The sequence below is a fragment of the Silurus meridionalis genome, chromosome 25 (assembly GCF_014805685.1).
Source record: "Silurus meridionalis isolate SWU-2019-XX chromosome 25, ASM1480568v1, whole genome shotgun sequence".
NCBI lineage: Eukaryota > Metazoa > Chordata > Actinopteri > Siluriformes > Siluridae > Silurus > Silurus meridionalis.
Genome location: NC_060908.1, coordinates 3958676 through 3977590, shown reverse-complemented (window position 1 = coordinate 3977590; position 18915 = coordinate 3958676). Strand labels below are relative to the sequence as shown.

General features: G+C 39.0%; 1 protein-coding gene across 2 annotated transcripts; it reads right to left on the bottom strand.

The window, feature by feature from the left end:
• Positions 1 to 3692: 3692 nt before the first annotated feature.
• Positions 3693 to 18915, bottom strand: kcmf1 (potassium channel modulatory factor 1). Of its 2 annotated transcripts, none has more exons than XM_046838689.1 (8): positions 18686 to 18915; positions 9746 to 9913; positions 9448 to 9587; positions 7649 to 7750; positions 6309 to 6486; positions 5855 to 6140; positions 4209 to 4524; positions 3693 to 3874 (listed from the first exon to the last, which is right to left on the bottom strand). In XM_046838689.1, the coding sequence occupies exons 1-7, from the start codon at positions 18867 to 18869 to the stop codon at positions 4263 to 4265; spliced, it is 1320 nt and encodes a 439-aa protein (XP_046694645.1). In that variant the 5' UTR covers positions 18870 to 18915; the 3' UTR covers positions 3693 to 3874; positions 4209 to 4262. The 2 variants fall into 2 exon arrangements, with proteins under 2 accessions (XP_046694645.1, XP_046694644.1); XM_046838688.1 differs by having other exon boundaries at positions 3693 to 3871; positions 18686 to 18914.

Here is an 18915-nt window from a genome sequence, read left to right as displayed (position 1 = left end):
AACCACTCTTCTGTAAGGCTACTTGGAGAAAAGACTTCAATTTGCTAGCATAAAGATGGCCTCTGGAGCAATAGAAAAATTCCATTTGAAGTGTCCAGACTTACCGTTTCAGAGTGAGAACTACAGAGCCATGCATAGTGCATACCATACAAGCCTGTGGGGGCAGTGCTATGATCTGGGGTTGCTTCCGTTGGTTAGGTCTAAGTTCAACAATATTATGCACCCAAAAAAAAATTTTTTAAAATGGGTATGAATATACCAAAAGGTTTCTTCATCAATAGATTTTTTTTTTACATTCCTGGTAGCATGGCCATATTCCAGGATTCATCAGGCTAAAATTTAAAAAGTTGATCAGGGAGCATTAGACAATTTTCACACCAAAGTCTGGACCTTAACTCCATTTAGAATCTTTGGGGTGGGCTGGAGATGATTTTGTGCAGTGGTCCAACTGTCTTATCAACTGGTTTAATACAAGATCTTGGTGAGAAAAATACAGTAATGTTACAAAAATACAGGAACTTTTTTTCAAGGCCCTTCAACCTTAATTCCCAACACGGACTGCTTCAGAGAATTCAGGTGAAAGATAATTTGGCTCATAAGGCTTGTGCGACTTTCCACCCTCGACGTTATGAGAACGTTCGGACAAACACCGACACGCGTTCACACACGCAGTAACCAACAACCACAAACCATACAGGAGAGTTGTCGACTTCGGGTCTCAATATAAATATAACGCTTGAATTCTACAAACTTGGAAAGTACAAATTGAAGTGTTTCAGGAAGAGGTAGGTCTTCAACCGTCGCTTGAAGATAGCCAGGGACAGACATCTAGGGGAAGTTCATTCCATCACTTTGGCAAAAACAGAGACGAGCCTTGAAGTATACTTACCACTCATTCTGAGAGAAGGTGGTACCAGACGAGCAGTGCTGGAGGATGTGCCCACAAGATGTGGGTGTGTCATGAGAAAAAGTATGTACATTTATGCAAATATATATAAGAATGACTTAGTGACTTAATTCACCAGCCAGCAATGTGAGTTTAGCAAACGTGATTCATTAAAAGTGAAACGCTGATTGCACCACACACACTAATAACAGTTTCTATGGCAACCTGGTAATAGGAACGCCTAGTAGATAGATAGATCAATTTAGATAGATAATTTGTCCTCCTGTCGAGGCCATGTATGTATGGACCTTATTTCCTAAAAGAATTCTCCATAAAAAAGTGGAAACTCAACTTGCAGCATTAGTAGGTTTGTGCGTCACACAAATAAACTTAACGTAACTGTAACCAATAACTGAAAAACTAAACGAGGCACACATTTTCTAAGCATCTTGTTAAGCTGAAGCACTTGTTATACATTCATGACAAAGTGCTAATAAGAAAAACCTGAGAGAAAGAACAAACCTTTACTACCAAATCTGTGGAATGTTGGAAGATCAAACAACAGGAAGACAAAGAAGCGAGCTGTACTTACTGACGAGCAGCGCCGCCATTTATGACTTTTTCCAGACATTGGCCCCGCCCACTTGTTTTTGATTGGCTCAAGAAATCACAGGACACCTGATCAACGCTGTAATTACGATGTGAGCATATGACACCGAGTTTTCCAGCCATATGTGGTTCTTCTTCAAACTTAAGACACACAATTGTTTAGGTGTCTTAGGATGTGAGAGCATTTAATTTTTCCTTCACTTGAACTAGGAGACTCAAACCTGTTCCAGCATGACTTTTGCCTTAATAAACAAATAAATAAAAAACAAAAAATCATTTTGCCTAGCAACAATTCAATAAACTAACTAGGCAGGTTTTATTGTTTATTTTTCTTTCATTCATTTTTAAGAGAAAGCAGGAGAACCCAGTTGGGGGTTGTTCAATTATAACACAATTGAATCCACAAAAACTCGATTTAAGTAACCGACTGACAACTTAAGCGCGTTGAGATACTGGTTTAAATATTTTTTTGGTCCAGAAAGATTTAATACAAAAGACTCTTAAACCAGGTGCGATTGTTGAGACAAGTTAATGCAAATTTTTAAATAGAAATCAAGCTGTTACTATTTAACCTGTGAGAGATCAAATAAAGAAAAAAAAAAAATTAATTCTATAGAGAGATTTATAACTTGGTGTCATTTAAATATGGTATTTCTCCCCATATAATAATAGTGTCATAATTTGTCATTTAAAAGAATGTAGAAATGAAGGAAAGGATATTCACGCCGTTTTCGATTTGACTCACAGGTCGAGTTTTTACAACTTCAGATACTTTCGCACAACACCATTGACGTTAATATATAAAATCCAAGCAGCACAAATACCTCAAAGTTAATCATCAGCATCTACAATTTTTCCACGACCCTCCATATGAACCGCGGCTACAAAGAGCGAGAGGACGATGGGTTTCTTTTCATCAAAAGCTGTGCGCTGTTTTTATTGTAGTATTCTAAATTTACAATAAAAAAAAGGAAAAAAAAAAAAAAAAAAAAAAAAAAAAAAAAGAAAAAGTCTGCCCATGTCCTAGAACCATTATGAAAGTTAACGCACAAATTCAATATACATCTCATTGTATTTTACATTGAGGCTAAAAGTATAGGCATGGAGGTGGCATGATTCAATCACAAGGCTTAAAAAAAAAAAAAAAAAAAAGAAAAAGAAAAAAACATCATCCAAAAGAATCCAAAGCAAATTGAAACCTGAATAAATAGAAGGTGCTATCTTTTTTTCATTTCATTTTAGCAGAGCAAAAAAAAAAAAAAAATTAAAATAATTTTTTTTTTTTTTAAATGTTGGGATAAAAAAAAACCTATGGGACAAAGTCTTCAGCTTTCCTTCACCAACTTAAGGAAGAAAAAAAAAAAGCGATATACGAGCAGGACTGCTGATGTAGGCGCAGATTCCTCCTGTGTACAGTGATAATTTTTGCTCGGCCGGGGGACAGGGAGGGGAACAAAAACAACCCAATTAAAAATGATCGTCTATCTGCATTCCGGCTCAGAGGATCGATTCAGGAGCAGCAGGCGCTATTGGAAGAAGCAGAGCAAGATGAAGCATGGAGAGGCTAAGTGTTCTGTACAGGTGCAAAAGTTAGAAAGTACATCTTGTGATTACACAGTTGTCACGAAGAACATCGACGTCGTTTCTTTTTTCTTTTTTATAACAAACAAACAAACCAAAAAAAGAGGCAGGTTATAAACAGGAGGTTATATTTTTGCTTGTATAGATTTAATTATTGGATTAAAAAAAAAGAAAGACTATTGTATTAACTAATTTTCTTTTTTTTCTTTATTTTTGTCCCACCATGTTTTTTTTTCTTTATTTTTTTGTTTTATTATTTTGCAGCATTGGTTATGTTATCATGTGTGGCCTGAAAGCAAGAGCAGACTGGAGTGGAGACAGAACATTGCGTTGCTTTCTTATGAAGCTACTGCAGGTTTCCAAATTTTTTGATGCTTTTGCGTTTATTTCCTTTTTTATAAAATATTTAAATAAATTTTGATTCTATAATATTCCATAGATTCAAAACACTTTTTTTTTTAAGTTCAAGTAACTCTTTAAAAAAAAAAAAGAAAAAACAATTTAAATGAACCAAAAAATAAAAAAAATAAAAAGTAAAGAACGCTTTGGGATTTTTGCCATTTTAATGACAAGGTCATTAAAAATCATGCACACTGCAAATAACCTCATGCAGTAGTTATGGTAAACCATCCAAGCACTTTTTATTAATTACTATTCATAAATACACACAGCAGCTTCATTAGAGAAGGACTCTGTCTTCAGTTTTAGAATGTGGAGTATTTATAAGGAGAGCCTTGGGTTTTTTTTTTGTTAGACACAGGAAGCTGAAGGTCTGCCACAGCTACCTACGCTCACCTGCTAAAGGAAAAAAAATTAGTCATGTGGAACTGATTATCATCATCAAACACACACACACACACACACACACACACACACACACACACACACACACACACACACACACACACCATACACTTTCATTGTCTCTTGCACGCTCACGAACATCTCATACGTTTGTTCTTTCCCTCTCTATTTCTATCTCTCTCTCTCTCACTTTCACTCTCTCGCTCTTTATGGATTTTTACAATGTAACAGGTGACAGACCTGAAAATCACCAAAAAAAAAAAATTTAAAATTTAAAAAAAGAAACAAAAAAAAAAAAAAAAAAAGTGAGAGCTGTGTGTTTGCCCACCGTCATTGGCAGTTACAGCACAGAGGACATTGTCTGCGTGGTGGTGGGATATCATCAAAGAGGAGGAGGTGGAGGCTCTTTGCCTGCAGAGCTCTCCTTCAGATTCAGACTCTCCAGCGCCACGTCCAAAGGCATGATCTCCACGCAGCCCATGGCGCCGAAGTCGGCGAAGTCTCGCCGCTCATCCTCGTCCGAGGAAGAGCTCTCCTCGCGCATAAGCGTGGACAGCAGCAGCTCCTGCACGAACAGGCTCCGATCGGCGCGCTCGCTCTCCAGAGCCTGACGCTCCGCCTCGGACATCTTCGGCTCGTTCAACCTGCCGAGTAGAAGGAAGACCATGAAATGAAAGGCGACGTGGGTAAACATTTGAGTCTTAAACCTGTCACAGGGGCAGGTGGATTTATAAATATTTGGACAATAGAGATAATATCAATAGTGATAATATTTCTTAGGGTGTGACGAAGCAGTTTTAAGGCGTCGATGCGCAAAAAAACCCCAAAAACTTAAAATCTTGATCTCGATTTGTCTCTCGTGCTGAATCAAGAAGAGTCAAACATGCAGTGTTTGCACTCAAGCAGCCTTTTCATAAATCAGGGTCCAATCACTGCTTTTAATTTGTAATCAATTTTAAAACAAAAACACTACAACACAACAAAATGGGAGAAACAGCGTTGGAAAGATCCACTTTGAACAAACTACAGTTTGTAAAAACTCCCTGACGTGGTATTTGGAACCAGACCCGGAAGAGAACCCCTCCTCGTCTGGGTGCCAATGATTATAGTTCCAATTATAGTTTTATCACTTATCAACTGTTCCCTGATAGACCCTTGAAAACTAATCTGCTCATGCCAATTGCAGTCCTGAGCCAATGTCGCAGCAGAGGTTTGATTCGTGGATCTTTAGGCTGTTCATGTGATCGTGGCTCAAACTCCGGATATGAGGAACACTTCATACGGTTTTAAGCTCAAGCCCAATCGCAGAAAATCCCAATTTACCCTGGAGACAAGCACTCGCTCACAAACACCTATGTATAAAAACCTGACTCGTCTCTAGCAGCCTATGGAAGCAGAGAGGTAGCAAAATTCAAAACGGAAATGCTTTTCTTGTGTATGAATGCAAATTTTCCGTTGTTATATGTGCAAAAGGAAAATGAAATTAATATAATTTGCCATTCTAACAGTAGATTTAATATGCAAATGACATCAGAATGTTGACACTTTTATTATTATTTATTATTTTTACATTTATTACCCAAATTGAACTGATATATTTAACACGCTCAAGCAGAAATGGATCATTTAAATGTTAATTGTCCTAAATATTTTTTCATCATAACACCGTGTGATGAAAATGCAATCCGAAGAATTTTAGAGTCTAAAGGCGAATAGAATTAGCATTTAAGTTTTATTTTCCTTTTGCACCAAACTTCACACATTTGGTAATGGAAAATGTATTTTTAAATAACATACATTTCCATTTTAAATGGAATTTTGCTACCTCTATGCTCCCATAGCAGGTTTGTTATTCATATTAAAATGGCAGCTTCAGGTAAAGACTTGTTTCTAGTCCATGCCAAAACTACTAACACCCTGTTTAGTTTTCTTTTATATAACAGATTCACAAAATGTGTGAGTCCATGTGCTCACCGTGTGAGGAGGAACTGGGAGCTGTGGGAGGCCATCGGGTTGCTCTCGGTTATGGCTGTGTTTGTTGCGGTGCTGGGTGGCGGCACGCTGGCACTGATGTTGCTCGCGTTGCTGCGCTGGCGCGTGGCATTGCGCGCCGTTTCCAGCTGCTGACGCGCCGCCTGCGCCTGCTGCCGCTCCAGCTGCAACTGCATTTGCAACTGCTGTAGCTGTGAGGCCGATGGGCCTGAAGGGTTCAGCTGACCACCTGCCGAGCGCCGAACACCTGACAGCTGAGACAGCAACTCTGAAAAAGACAATCACAGAGACGTCTAGCAATACTGGGGGGAAAAAAAAGACTAAACTGGGCTGATATTATAAACAAGTCGTTAGGTTGTAAACGTGGCTCATACTGTGGCATAATGAAGCTGTAATCACACTGTTATTCTTTAAAACCTTAACACCTGTAACACACCTGCTATTGGGTCCATAGCTTCCCGATTGCTCGGGGAGTAAGAGGAGCTTTGTGAGGATGAGAGCCCCCCAGTGGAGCTGCTGGTAAAGTGCATGTTAGTCCTCCTTGCCCGAGGGCCGCCCAGCCCACGCCCAGGGTGAAACATCCTGCGCACGTGCCGCACCCCGCTGCTCTCATCGTACACACCGCCATTAAGGAGCAACAATTAGTATCACTGTATTCCAGATAGGAATTCCTATCTAAATGACATCATATCAGTTTTTTTTTACTGTGAAAGTGCGTAACTCGCATTAGACTTGAGTCATGAACTGTAGAGTTTATTTATTTTTTTTTTTTTTTATTGCACTTAAATTTTTAAAGGTGTACTTCAATTAAAACCAAAAACAACTACTTTGAGATGCATCTCTCTTTTTGAACTACACCAGAATCCTCCACCACTGCTATTAAAAACTCTGAGTCAATTTTAAATGAGCTTCATTTTACTCGAGTAGATTTTTAGACCTGTAACTTTACTTGTATTTAAGTAAAAAAAAGTACTCAGAAGCAGTACCATGTCTCCAGCACAGCAAGCTTTTAAACATGAGATACAATGAGCTGAGGTTGCCAACTTTTTTTGCTCAAATACAATCAACGCAGCAGATTGTAAACAGTACATTACATCCGTTCTTGATGTTCTACCCTATGTAGTGAGCCTATATAGTGGGCAGGGAGGAGTTTGAGAATTTGATCTGCAGAAGTGAGGAAATGCAAAATTATATTCGACACCAGGCAGAAAGCTATAGCACCGGGTGTAAAGTAATCGAAATCAATCACAAATCAATATGTACAATAAGTGAACTTTGTAATGTGAACGCTGATGTAGTGCTACTGCACAAATCATCGTAAAAAATAAATAAATAAAAATCACTCCCTAGTTTTTAATGCATTGCCAATAAATGCTTTGTAGTGTATTTTAAGTGGCCTGCTATAGAGCTCTGGCCTCAACCCCCCTATTGAACACCTTTATGATAAATGTGAACGCTGACTGCACCCCAGGGCTCCTTAGCCCACCTCCATCAGTACCTGACTTCAATAACAGCCTTGTGTCTGAATCAGCACAAATCTCCACAAGCACACTAGTGCCAGTGGAACATCTTCCCAGAAATGTGGAGGTTGTTATAACAACAACTGGGGACTCAATGTGGAATCACATGGTCAGGTGTCCAGAAACTTTTGTCCATATAGAGAATAATTCTGCTTTTAAACTCTTGAATGAAGCAAAATTCTTTCATGTCACTGTTTAATGTAATCTGCGTGTGTGTGTGTGTGATCTGAAATGTAAAACAAAACAGAAAGGATATTAAATCTCTTGGTGCTCTGTGTTCAAGTGTGAGATGAGCAGCGAAGTCGTCCGTCACGTGATTGGGGTCACCTCCGGGCAACGCTGCACATATGGGGCAAATCTGAAAAGAAAAAAAAATTATAAACTGACTACTTGGATTTAATTCTTGACAATTAGTTGCAAGACTTTGGAAATCAAAAACAAACAAACAAAGATTCACATGACCATAAAACAGCGACTGTGTAGGCTTTCAAGCTCATCAGAAAGTTTATAATTCTGACCTCTGATTACACAAAATAAATAAAATCACCTCTACAACTTGGAATTGCCAAGTCCAACCCCCAGTCTATCACATGACCTCACATCAACAGTGAATCTAATAATTTTTAATGAAGAGCTTATTATGCACTAAAGCCATGAAACCAGATATCCTGAAACAGGTTTCACTGCGACAAATAATATATATTTTTTTAATGACAATAATTCGGGCTGCTGCTGATAGATCAGGAGTTAAAACATAAAAGGGGTGTACATTTCCGCTATATGGAACGATTGTTTAGATTGTAGCTCACAGCTCTAACTGAATCTATCTGAAATGCATAACTGCATCAGATTTACCAATTTATCTGTACAGATAATAGCGATAGATACATTTTTGCATCTCATCCCTCTGATATACAACATACGACCTGCTTCTGTAATGAATCTTACGACATGTCAAAATGTTCAGCAGAGTTGGGAGAGTTTTTTTCTCAGTAATGTGGCGTTCGCACAGAAAATAATGAGGAAACCGTTACATCGAAATGCTCATCCCACCTACGACAACTGCTTTTCACACTTTGCAGTAAAAAACCAATGTCCAACGATTTAGCAGTCAAGCACCACTTGCACTTTCTTCAGTAAAAGGAAATTCTAGTTTTCTCCTATTATTTACATTTAATACTAATAATAAGATTGTTTGTCGTTAGATTGTAACTCAAAGCTCTAAATGCTGAATCTACCTGAAATACAAAAGTGCATCAGACTTAGCAATTTATCTGTACAGGTGATAGTCATAATATTTTGTCCATCATGCCTCTGATATGAAACACGTGTCTACATGGAAATCAATACAATAGAAAATGTGACGTTCAAAAAGCACATAAGAATCTTTTGGTAGGGTGTCCACAAACTTCTGTTCACACAGTCTAAGTCTATCGTTAGTGGTCGACTGATTCATTGGGTTCTTCAATAAATCGTTGGCGATTGTTGATTGCCGGTACTATCTGCAAAAATCCATTACGATAGTTTTTCCGGGTTGCATTAGTACAGTATGAGAGCAGGCTCTAGAGGCGAATCACTGACTCTGTGTGCTGTTTACTAGAAGTGCCTTTTTTTTTTTTGGTCTTTCATTTTGGATGTGACTGTTTATTTCATTTGTTAGTTTTTATTTACTTTTCGTTTCAGTTTGAATACATGTCTTATTTTTCTCAATATTTATTAATATAATAATTACATTCATATTTATTTAGTTTAGCACATTTTCATGATGCAGCACTGTTTTAATTTTTGTAATACAGTTCAGGACTATTTTACATTGGGTGTTTATTTATTTATTTTTACTAAATACTACAATGTCCTATAGCTTACACGCAAGATACAATACTGCCTGGGTGCTCTGGGTGGAATGCAAGTTGTCAATCATAGTGCTAGATAATCAAACACATCTCTGATTTCAGATATGGGGATCAGGACAGATGGTGCTTTTCTCTGCATCATCAGAAGATGTTTTGAAAAGACTCGTGTCTCGTAGAAAAGAAGTGCTGTAAATACACTCACCACCTCTGTGGTAGTCTCTGCATGCTCCGAGGTGACGTGTTCCTGTAGAGACGTTTCTGTGTAACCCATTTTGCCGCAGTAGGGACAAGTAAACGATTGGGGCTGCTCTACTGAAAATGCCTCTCCACCGTAATACAGATCTGCAGACCGAGAGAGAGAGAGAGAGAGAGAGAGAGAGAGAGAGAGAGAGAGAGAGAGAGAGAGAGAGAGAGAGAGAGAGAGAGAGACACTTCATTTCATAATGACACCCAAGCTGAGAACCTGTTTTCTTATCGAGTGGCCTGAGGGAGGCTCTTACCAAAGTCTACCCTGGTTAGTATGCACTGCATGGGGTGTTCCGTGGTGTGTCGGGTCGTGGTGGCTCCACTTTCGTAACACGACGCGCACAGGTCGTAGTCGTAGCAAATTAAACACTTGTACCGGCGCCCCCTGAAGTTCCCTTTTAAACATGCGTCACAGCTCACACCTGCAGGACGAGAACACACGCTTCAAATCAACCTCCTTTGTGCTGCACAAGCAGATGTTACAAGAGAAAATAACAGCATTATTATTACTATTATTATTAAATACACCTTCAAAGTGCTACAACAATATGCAGGTGATATACAGCCAGGCACCAGAAGATATTTTTGCCATAATTCAAATCATATCGTCTATGTAGTCACGGGAACCTGGGAATAATCCTGTAGTTCAGCAATAACTGTTTCACTTCTTTCATAGAGATGTTAAAATAAGCCACGAGATTCTAAAAGTGCAGTTTGCAAGCTTTAGCTGCCTGGAAGACGAAGTACAAAATAATCAATGGCGATTTCACATTTCTTTCTATTTACACTAAAAAGTTGCTCAGCAGAGCAGGTCAGAGCTCAGCAGCAACACTACAGCAAGGTTACTTCCTTTCCAATCAGAACAGTATTTTACATGCATGTGATTATACAAACCCTTCCTGAATCTCACCCCGCCCCCAAAAAAGGGGGCGGGGTTTTGTCTGAGCTTTGTCTGTGAGGTCAGGCGGAGGGTGAGATCACCACATTGATCTTCACCTTTAAATGTTCAATAATTAAGAGATAAAACCTGCAAACCAAATAAAAATAAATAATAGTTTTTTTTAACAATTGATGTGTAATAAGGTAGGTCTGGAACTGTATATATGCAAATATTTGCATATAATTTGCATATTCATTCACGTATAGCTCAGAGCTTATTAAAGAATAATTTATGATTATATTATTTGAAACAATTTATTAGTAGCTTAAAATCTTTTTATATTAAAAGCAAGAAGTTTCAGCTCTTTTTCTCTTCCATGTAATTTTAAAAAATAAAATTAGGGATTAGTCACATGAATTTGAAATCATTTGAAATTACAATTACACCATTATTACATTAAATTACACCCTTGCGCCACCTTGAAGCCCCGCCCCTTTCCCCATCAAACTTAAAAAGGGGAGAAAAAATAAAACTAACAATCCTATAGTACATTCTTGCATAATATTCTTTTTCATTATAACATCAATATTAAATAACAGAGGTGGTTAAAGCTCTAAATTCTTGCACTACCGAGATGAAATGCAAAAAAAAAAAACGTTTGGCATGCTGCTCTCGTTCTGGAGAAAAGAGGATAAATAAATAAATAAATAAATAAATAAATAAATAAATCACAGCGAATTGTGACCGGATCCGTTCGGTTTACGTCATCTAATAACTATTTCAGGCAGCGCCGTCTCCGCCGAGAACCTGTTCGGCAGTACTGAAAGATTTTTTTTGCTTGTTCTTCTTTGCACACAAAAAAAAAAAAAAAAAAAAAAAGGTGAACCCGGGTCTCATGCAAAAGATGCAGGGAGCTTACAGAAAAAAAAAAAAAAAAAAAAAGAGTGGTTATTAAAAAAAAAGGGGGCAACTTGGGTATCAAACAACTTAAACGAAGGAACAGCAAGATACAATTAAAAAATGTGAGGTCTTTTCAGCTCAAGGACCCTCTCTCTCTTTCTCTCTCTCCCTCTGCATGCACAAGTTCAGTAGTGATCCTGGGTATTAGACCTGTGCAGTCTCTAATCTAAACCATTCACAAAAAACAGCAATTTAAAATACAAATAAAAGCTCACTATAAAATGAAGTGTTGCTAGTTTTAGTCTGCAAACCCGAGCTACCTGATTTGCACCTGTTCTTGTATGAATGAAGTGTGTTCACTGTTACTGGAACTCTATCCTCCCCCTTTTATCCTACAAGCTTCCTATCGAACCTCTGCATCAAATTACAGCCAAATATGATTTTCCTTTTTATTACGTTTATACAAGAAACTCCGAGCAGTAACTTTTGAATTGGAATATTTGCACATGAACAGGTATTCAAACACCAGCAACGTCCTCTTCCTGCCAAACCTCCGAACCTGCGCTGGCCAAATTTAATTCACTTGTGAGGCTTTGGTCACATGATCACGGGTTGTAAAATCGTAATATTTGTTTTGACCAAAAATATATATATTTATCCCAATAGTCACAATAAAGAAAACATGGGATGACAGATGATGAAGTGCAAGGAGGAGGTGAGAGACACCTGTCTCTGTCTCTGCTGTGTTCTTCGGCTCTGGCATGTGTTCCATGTCCTATATATAACCTGCACAAAACATGTGCTGCGGGGTCGAGCTTTGCGGGGAAGGCAAGCCAGTAGCTCGAGTTCAACAGCACAGCAATTTCAGACGTCGTCTGTCCATTGTCTATGAACTCTGTCTCGTGCCTACAGTGCTGAAAATCTTGACTATTGCGCGATACGTAAATTAAAAATCATGATTCCAATACCGATTAAAGACTATGGATTTAAAAAACAAAAAAAAAAAAAACAACCAGGAAAAGTAATTGGATAATGAAACTTTGTTTTTATTTATTAATAAACAGCCAACGTTTGCTGTCTGCTGAAACAGAGTCGAACTGTTTAAAAAAAAAAACAAAAAAAAACAAAACAAACATAAATAAAAAAATAAATTAGCATTTTTAATTATTTACATTTCATCCTGAAAGTCGGTGTGCATCTGAGAGGAAAAAACAATTCGGCACGCAATCAATGTGGGGTAGAGAACACTGGGCGGCGCACACACACACACACACACACACACACACACACACACACACACACACGCTCCCTATTGTCTAACACATTCGGAACCACATCGGCCACTCAAAGTACTGATACTAATAAAATGAGGAATTGTATTGTTTTTAAAAGCAGGGTATTGCGATACCTTTCTAATAGCGCTATATCGTGCAACACTAGCTGACAGAATCCCGTAGTCACAAAGTTCGGAAGATTCGCCCAGCACTAGACAAGTTCAATACCAGAGACAGCAGGCTGGAAACACACACTTAATGATATCATTTGGCTCAAGAACCGAATCCTCGTCTCTGTCAGTCTTCGAACTTTAATCCACATGTCCTACCACCTCTCCAAATGACACTATGTCCTGGCAAAAAGAAGTGTGACTAGTGAACAAAGCAACCTGTACACCTTTAAACATGAGCGCTCACAGACCTACTACAAGTACTAGCATGAACAGTTAAACTAGAAGACTTTAAGCTTTTCTGTGACCTGAAAGCAGCAAATCTTTCAATTCAATCTTTGTGCCAAACCACTTTTTTAGGTGTATTTACTGTTCAAACGATTATGCGATCACCCCTGCATTACACAGAGTCATTAACCACAGCAGAAAACTTAACACAGGCTGGAAACTCTCACAAGCCTTCATGCATTCACATGAGAAATTGTGGGCAGTCAACAAACACGTCCGAGACCCGCCTACTTTCGCTTGTCCATTTGATTGGCATAACGGATCCATACACCTTTTCGGCAAACACACGAGATTTTCTCCTTTACTCAACACTGACAGCTGGAACAACTAATGACTGAAAGCAAGATTCTGTGACGTTTCTGTGTAAAAGCAAAAACATTAAGGAATTAATAACGAGGTGTTTATGATTCTGAAACTCGTAGCCAGTAAAGTGTACAAAAGATATCAGAACCACACCAACCATAATCCACATGCAGAGACAAGTAAAGGGCTAATTCTCACATTTAGGCAAAACACACACCCACACACACACACAAAGTAAAACTGGTTTGCGAACAAAGGGATGTTCAATGCGCAACAATAATTATGCGGTGATCTGCCTTTACAATTTTTACACATCAATCCTGACTCATATTGGTAATATAAAAGTAATACTGCAGTAACCAATACACACAAACTCTACTGGAGATTATTGGACTCTTTTTGTCCGAAGTCTATCACTTCTTCTACAGAGTGTGGTACTTTTCATTGCTTGGCTGAGAGAAGAGCAGTCTGACAATATCAAGACCAACCCACAGACTTTCCCCGAATTCATCAGAATCTCCAGTTTTTACCAGAGACCTGAGAACGCATGAACCTTTTAAACCTAAGAAAGCATGAACTCTTCATCTTCCTCGGAAAAGCTTGTCAGCTCACAGCATCCAAAAGTACAAAACTGCTGCACAGCCAATCAGATCGCAACCCTTTGACCAGCTAAGTGTACAAAAAAAACAGGGTTTCTGCAGGTTTCACAAAGTCAAATTTGAGACCCCTATAATACCATTGAAAATGAAATTCTTAAAGGTCTAAATCGAAACATCCAACACACACACACACACACACACACACACACACACACACACACACACACACACACACACACAAATGTTAGCAACTGGTCTGAACCAAAGCCTAAACAAGCCAAAAGAGATTAGTGGCAATAACAGAAAGCTGATTGGCTGCTGCATGTTGGTCTCATTTGTATTCCTAATACAGCGAATTATTTTTGGACTAACAAAAGAAAGATCAACACCATGAAAACTAACAAACAAAAACATTCTAAAGTGCTGCAGGAGAATTTCAATGAACATCAAATGCAGTTGTAGAAACATCAGAAAATTAAGACCTGTTTAAAATCATTTAAGACCTCGAACAGCGAATTTAAAACTTTTTATGGACTGAAATGTATTTTTCTTTTTTGTTTTTTTAGGACACCGCGGAAACCCTGAAAAAATCCTTGTTAACGACTTGTTTATGATTTCTGAACTGTTTCAAGGCTCCATGTTAAATCTACGACCCATTTTTACCCCGTGTCCACAAATGAGTTTCTTTGCCAGCCGAAAACTTTAGTCCATCAATTGTTCTGGTCAAAAAGATGAATTTCACTCAATCCTTATGGGTCGGAATTGGACCGGGCCGACATTTGAGACGTTTTGCAACTAGATTACACTTAAAATTAAGAGGAAAACACCTTAATATATTTACTTTCTAACATGAAAATCAGTCCTAATCTTAAAATATAACCCATCGTTATCACACCAAGTTGTCATGATTTGCAATTGTGAACATTGCGTATAAACAGAAATGAAAAGCGACGCAAAGCTGGATAGTGTTGCGGACATTCCAATACACTGATGCTTTGTGCATTAGTTTAACATGGAAGGAAAATCAGAAGGAGAAGAAAAAACGTCTGGTGCACAAGAACTTCGATGTAGGACGTTAGCGTGTAAGAATGTTAGCAAAAGTACCACATGAGGAAGATGATAAAGTTGCAATGTATGGACACCTCAAGGAGGTCAATAGAGTTGAAACCACAAGCTTTGGTCTACAGAGATGCAGGGGGAAATAAAAGTGATCAGGTTGTACAAGTCTCTCAGCATGACAAATAGGGGAGTGTGTGTTTGCCGTCCTCAAGCCCATCCTACCTAAATAAAGTACAACCAAAAGTGCAATAGCCTAAACAACTCCGGGTGTTTCAAAGTGGATTAGTGTTAAGTGTTAAGGGTTATGTTTTAAGCTTATAGAGGCAATTGGAGAAGGACCTCCATCTCGACTGCCAGGTCATTCTTTTGCAGATATTCACCTTGCTGCAAATCACCTTCTGACTCCTTACGTCCTGCCATGACAAAACATTTCTATCCTGAGAGACTCCGCCCCCATTCCCAATCTCTCTATAAAGTTTACCGAAGAAGAAAATGAATTAAACTGTAGTCTATGGTCCTAACAGTCACCAGTTCTCGACCCAATAGTAAATTTGGCCATCATATGTTCGATCTGTTGAGGGGATCTCTGTTTAAGAACCGTGTTCACGACTCCATCACAGTTCCATAGACGTCTAAAACCTATGCCAAAAGAGTAGAGAAGCTGTTCTGATAAATCCTTCTGGTCTAAAACGAGTTATGTGGGCTTTTCCTTTCATTTGTCACCTGTCTCTATATGGTCAATGTTGAGAAGACATTTAAATACATCACTGACCCTCAAAACTCACGGAAACAGAGAATTATGATGCCAAAACCACTTTATATCTTGAAAACAGGTGCAAGAACACATAAGCAACTATACTTCCTAACTAGATCGTGATCATAATAACATTTTGGTAAGAAGAAGAGTGTGTAAGATATTCATATAAGCACACGGTGCTGCCTACAATACATCGCAGAATTTCCATCCAGCGTGTTTGTTCAGCTGTTTATAACAAACACTTTCTGTCACATGAACATCTCAGATGCTGCATGATGTCCAATTCCAGACTATATAATAACTGAGTTTTCAAACCAGTACACAGAGAGAGATGCTTTTGCATCTTCGATCGTTCAGATTATCAGTACTCGGCATTGGAACTAGTTCAACACAACCAAGAAAAACTCATCCTTCTGAAAAACGATCCTGAAGATGAGAAACTTTAACCTCTATTGTCTCAAGGTGTCCCACCATATATAAAAGATTTATTTTATTTAAATAGTTCCCTTAAATAGTTCTTTAAATGTGGACAGGTCAGTCCACAAGATTTCTTCAAATGACCCACGTGTTGATCACACGGCATAATCAATCATATAATCAGATAATTCGTGTAGTTCTAAACTTCTAATCTCAGAGGAAAACATCCATCCAATTGAGTAATTTGCACACGTGATCATTTTTTCACACGTTGAACTACACAGGTTTAACACAGGCACATCAGATTCCTTGAATCTGATCTAAAACTAAATCAATCACACCTGAACAATCTAAATTGTCTGAATCAGATTGGTCAGTTTATACACGTACAAAAAGGTCTCTCTCTATTGGATTTTTTTTTTTAAATGATTACAGGACGATCTCTCGCCTGATTACAACAGACCCGATTTTCATTATTGCTCCACATTGTTTATAAATCCTTAATCTAATCCAAAACTTAGTCACAATATGTTTACACGGCCAGAAAAATCCAAATCAGATTAGTCCAAGTTTACACAGGTGTCTCTCTATCGGATTTCTATAACGAAGATCTGATTAGGGACTTAGACGGATTTAAGTAATCGCTCCAAATAGTTTATATAGAGCTTGAATAATCCGAATTATATGAATCGGATTGTTAGTGTGGCTCTTAATTTTCTCAGGCGAAGGAAACGTCCCTTCAGTTAAGTAACGAATAATCTCATTCTCAGGTTAGTCTGCGTAAACACAGACATCCAAACAGGTGTCTCTCTCAACTGGATTTCTAGAAACGAGATCTTATTACAACCTTAGTCGGATTTACGATATTGCGCCACAGTTTATACAGACTTCAAATAATCTGAATCAAATTATTGGTGCGGTTATAAACTATTTTAGAAGAAAACTTCCATCCAGTTGAGTTCAATATTTTGCGAACGTAATTTGCTTAAATTATGTCTATCGAATTCCTTAAAAACTTTACACATCACCTAAACAATCCGAATCAGTCCAGTCCGGGTATACAGAGGAGTCTCTTTATCGGGTTTCTAGAAATTAGATCTGATTACAACCTTAGTCGGATTTCCGTTATCGCTCCACATATAATACCGAATGATGCGAATCGGATTATTGGTGTGGTTCTAAACTAATTCAAAAGAAAACTTCCATCCAGTTGAGTAATTTGCAAAACATGTATCTATCACATTCCTTGAACCCTTTATGGGATTCAGAATTAAATCGGTCACAATGCGTTTACACGAGCGGAATAATCCAAATTATCCATGCCAGATTAGTCAGAGTATACACAGGTATCTCTCTCTCCCTCTCTTTATCGGATTTCTAGAAACGATATCTGAATAAGACCCTAATCTGATTTACGTTATTGCTCCACATAGTTTATATAGACTTCGAATAATCCGAATGATGCGAATCGGATTATTGGTGTGCGTGTGAACGCGGTTCAAGGGGATTTGGAGCAAAATTAGTACATAAAAGCCAAAGTGGAAAGTGGTGTGCAAATGTTTGAATGTAATCGAGTATTGGACATTGTGATTTGAGGAAACTTGAGCAAAATGACAGCACTTCTAGTTGTATATGTATTACGAGCTGTCTGAAAGGTTGAAAGCCCACGATAGGTGAGGTAAGCTAGTCAGGCAGGTAAAGTTAGCTAGCATGCTTTCAGGATTAGAAATACACCTTGACGGGTAGGGAAAGTGGCTGTAACTGAGACTTTAGGTTAAAATAGAGATTGGTTGAGTCTTAGGGGAGGAATGTGTGGCGTTTTAGGAGGATTTTACTTCTAGTAAGTGCCAATTTCTCGATGCTAATAGGCCAGGTGGAGCTTTAGGCTAGTTCCAGACGTGCAAGTCATTCACTCGTACAAGCACTCTCTTCCAGCTAGCGTGACTCAAGGCTAAAGCTAGCAAAGAGAAGCCGAACGAGCAGCAAGGGCGGCCCGGGTTCATCCGACTGACCGCCACAGACCGGTGACTAGCCCGGCTAGCGCTAAGCGGCTAAGATTTGCTGGATCATCCTGCTATATAGGGGGGTTTCCTTCACTAAAACGGCGCGACATGTTCGCGGTTTATTTTACCAAGCAGGCCCTCGGTGACACTGCAGTCACCTCAGGAGTCTGGGACGAGCTGAAACACTTCTCCCCCGCTTCGCCCTCTACACCAGGCCGGAGCCTGGGGCGCTCGCTAGGCTACAGCCGCTAGCATGCTAAGTAAGGTCCTTGCTATCACACGGCAACAAGGCGTAGCGACGACTCTCAATCTTGAAATCTTTTTACCCCACAGGGTTTGTTATCCGAAAGGAAATGTTTAGGTGTGTGTGGGAAAACGATATTGTAAAATTCACGGCGGCGGCCATCATGAGCCCTTTTTCTCTCCCCCCCCCTAATACATTTCAACACAAAAACATGGCAACCCGCGGCAGCTACACACACATTCTCTTCACGCAGCAATCCGGCTGTAATGTTCTTTCCTTTTCCCCTATTTCGCGACCTACCTTCATGTCGGGACATCCTACAGACAGTGATGCAGCCCCCACCTCGGGCTCCCTGACACCTATTTACAAGGAGAGATACCGCCGAAGAAGTAAAACCGCTGGAAACGCGGGGCTTCTTTCCTATTTTCGCTTGAAAGATGGATCCGCGGCTTCCACTTCTTCCTTCCCCCTCCCCGCCTGTCATGAGCCGCTGCTGACGGGCTGCTCATTCACACGAAGGCCTGTAGGGG